At 42.9% G+C, this 2,559-nt stretch overlaps 1 protein-coding gene across 4 annotated transcripts; it reads right to left on the bottom strand.

The window, feature by feature from the left end:
• Positions 1 to 1,693, bottom strand: phf21ab (PHD finger protein 21Ab). Of its 4 annotated transcripts, none has more exons than XM_010773740.1 (4): positions 1,462 to 1,693; positions 894 to 1,103; positions 208 to 433; positions 1 to 38 (listed from the first exon to the last, which is right to left on the bottom strand). In XM_010773740.1, exons 1-3 carry the CDS (start codon positions 1,552 to 1,554, stop codon positions 233 to 235), a joined length of 504 nt encoding a protein of 167 aa, XP_010772042.1. In that variant the 5' UTR covers positions 1,555 to 1,693; the 3' UTR covers positions 1 to 38; positions 208 to 232. The 4 variants fall into 4 exon arrangements, with proteins under 4 accessions (XP_010772042.1, XP_010772043.1, XP_010772044.1 ...); XM_010773741.1 differs by having other exon boundaries at positions 208 to 430; XM_010773742.1 differs by having other exon boundaries at positions 3 to 73; positions 249 to 433.
• Between the last annotated feature and the right edge of the window lie 866 nt (positions 1,694 to 2,559).

Genomic DNA, 2,559 nt, shown 5'->3' with positions numbered 1-2,559 from the left:
GGCTATGAGGGAACTACAGCACGGTCACATGACTTCACCACCGCTAAGCTAAAGGAGGCTAACGTTGGGCTATGAGGGAACTACAGCACGGAGTATGGGCTATGAGGGAACTACAGCACGGTCACATGACTTCACGTCTCCACCGCTAAGCTAAAGGAGGCTAATGTTGGGCTATGAGGGAACTACAGCACGGTCAGATGACTTCACGTCTCCACCGCTAAGCTAAAGGAGGCTAATGTTGGGCTATAAAAGGAACTACAGCACGGTCACATGACTTCCCGTCACACCGCTCAGCTGGAGGGCCTAACTGCCCCCCCCCTCTACACACCTCGGGGTTGTCCTCTCTCTTGGCAGGGAGAGACAGCGGGGGGGTGGAGGGGGGGGGGCTCACCACCAGCTTCTGCTCAGATCCACCTCCGGGTTTAACCGTCTGCTGAGAGGAGGTGAAGAAAATCAATCAATCAATCAGCAGACGCTGCTGAAACACAAACCTGAACATTTGGTTATTAAGGAGTAATGTTGCGTAATAAAGCATGTTGTGTAATACCATGTTTTGTGTAATAACATTGTGTTATAACATGTATTGTAATAACATGTCTTTTTAAGGAAGTTTATATTGTTTAAAAACATGTAATAGAACGTATTCTGTAATAACACGTATATTTAGTAATAACACGTATATTGAGTAATAGTATTGTGTAATACCATGTTTTGTGTAATAAGGAAATGTATATTGTGTTATAGAATGTGTTGTGTAATAACATGTATTTTGCATATTGTGTAATAACATGTATATTGGGTAGTAACATTGTGTAATAGCATTGTGTAATAACATGCATATTATGTAATAACACTGTAACATGTTTTGTGTGTAATAACCACGCTCTCGGTACCTTGGGCTCTGCATTCAGGCTGCTGATCTGGATGGGCTTGTTGGGGGCGGGCTTCAGGGCGGGGGTCAGGATGGGGGTCAGGACGGGGGTCAGGAGGGCGCTGTTGGCGAGGCGTGTTGTTGTTGTGGTCATCATCGGGGGGGTGGCGATCACGATGCCCGTCAGCGTGTTGCTGCTCTCTCTGCACGGCTGACCGTTCAGGATGCGCACCTGGAGGGTGGGAGGCAGTGAGAGGTTTGAAAATACTCTCAAAACGTACCTATTCACTCTAGCTCTCTGTTACTGTTTCTGATTTTGTGTAAAGCACTTTCTGGCCTAGTTTTACTGAAACAGAGTATTCCTACACTCTGGTACTTCTACTTTTACTCAAATACAAAATCTGAGTACTGCTACTTTTACTAAAGTACAAGATCTGAGTACTTCTACCTATCTTGATGCTCAGTATACACTGCTCTTCATCGTTGTTATGTATAACATATAGTGTACTGTAGAATGAAGACGAGGGGTTGAAGCCCTGCTGATTGTAATGATGGATGAAGATGAGATGTTGACAGCGAGCAGAGCGCACCTGGTGGATGGGAGCCGCTGAGGGCAGAGAGGAGGAGGAAAGCTTGGTGGCCAGCATGAGGGGCCGCTGCAGCAGCTGGGGGGCCGCCATCATGGGGGGAGGGGGCGCCGGGGCGATGTGCACGTTGGTGTTGGAGGGCGGGGGCGGTTTGGGCCGGACCTGGAGACAGCAGACAGCCAATCAGAAGAGAGGAGAACACAGGTGAGAAGAACACTGCTGGGTGACGCCACTGAGGATCTGAGGGGGACTGATGCTAATGCTAAGGCTATTACTAATGCTAAAAACAAAGGCTAATGCTAATGTTTATACCAGCGCCAATTTTACATACTTTTACTATTATAATATTAATGCAAATGCTGATGCTAATATTAATGCAAATGCTAATGCTAAAAACAAAGGTTAATGCATATACCAACGCCCATTATAGATACCTTTACTTGTACTCATAGAAAACTAATATTAATGATGCTGATGCTAATGCTAAAAACAAATGCTAATGCTAATACAAACGCCAATTTTACATATTTTTACTTAAACTAATAAAACACTAATATTAATGTTGCTGATATTAATGCAAACACATATGCTAACGCCAATTTGACGTACTTTTACCTACACTAATGCTAATGTTTTGTTTAATCCGAGAGCACTTCTGAGTTTTTTCACGCAAGATTATTTTTATCAGACGTACAATCTAATGCTTCTCTTAAATGTGATAGTTTTTCTTAGTTAGCTTTCACTTTAATCTCAGAGAATATTAAGATTATCTTTGTGAATTAATAACTCTAATCCCACATTATTTCCCTGTCTATATGAGCACCCTTGATATTGTTAAACAAATTAATATTTGCTTGTTTTTTCTAATTGTTTCCTCCCTCGTTGTGTTATTTTAGCAGTGTTAAAGTTCTCCTAGCAGTGTTGAAGTTCTCCTAGCAGTTATCCTAGCAGTGTTAAAGTTATCCTAGCAGTGTTGAAGTTCTCCTAGCAGTGTTAAAGTTCTCCTAGCAGTGTTGAAGTTCTCCTAGCAGTGTTGAAGTTATCCTAGCAGTTCTCCTAGCAGTGTTGAAGTTCTCCTAGCAGTGTTGAAGTTATCCTAGC

The sequence above is a fragment of the Notothenia coriiceps genome, unplaced genomic scaffold (genome assembly GCF_000735185.1).
Source record: "Notothenia coriiceps isolate Sejong01 unplaced genomic scaffold, NC01 NC01_scaffold00012904, whole genome shotgun sequence".
Classification (NCBI taxonomy): domain Eukaryota; kingdom Metazoa; phylum Chordata; class Actinopteri; order Perciformes; family Nototheniidae; genus Notothenia; species Notothenia coriiceps.
Note: the sequence above shows the minus strand (reverse complement) of the source record. Positions and strands in the feature narration are given on the sequence as shown.

Coding starts and splice junctions, on each gene's coding strand:
- phf21ab (XM_010773740.1), bottom strand. CDS start 1,554: ATGATGGCGGCCCCCCAGCTGCTGCAGCGGCCCCTCATGCTGGCCACC. Junction 1,104..1,461: donor CAGCGGCTCCCATCCACCAG/GTGCGCTCTGCT, acceptor CCCACCCTCCAG/GTGCGCATCCTGAACGGTCA. Junction 434..893: donor GCCTGAATGCAGAGCCCAAG/GTACCGAGAGCG, acceptor ACCTCCTCTCAG/CAGACGGTTAAACCCGGAGG.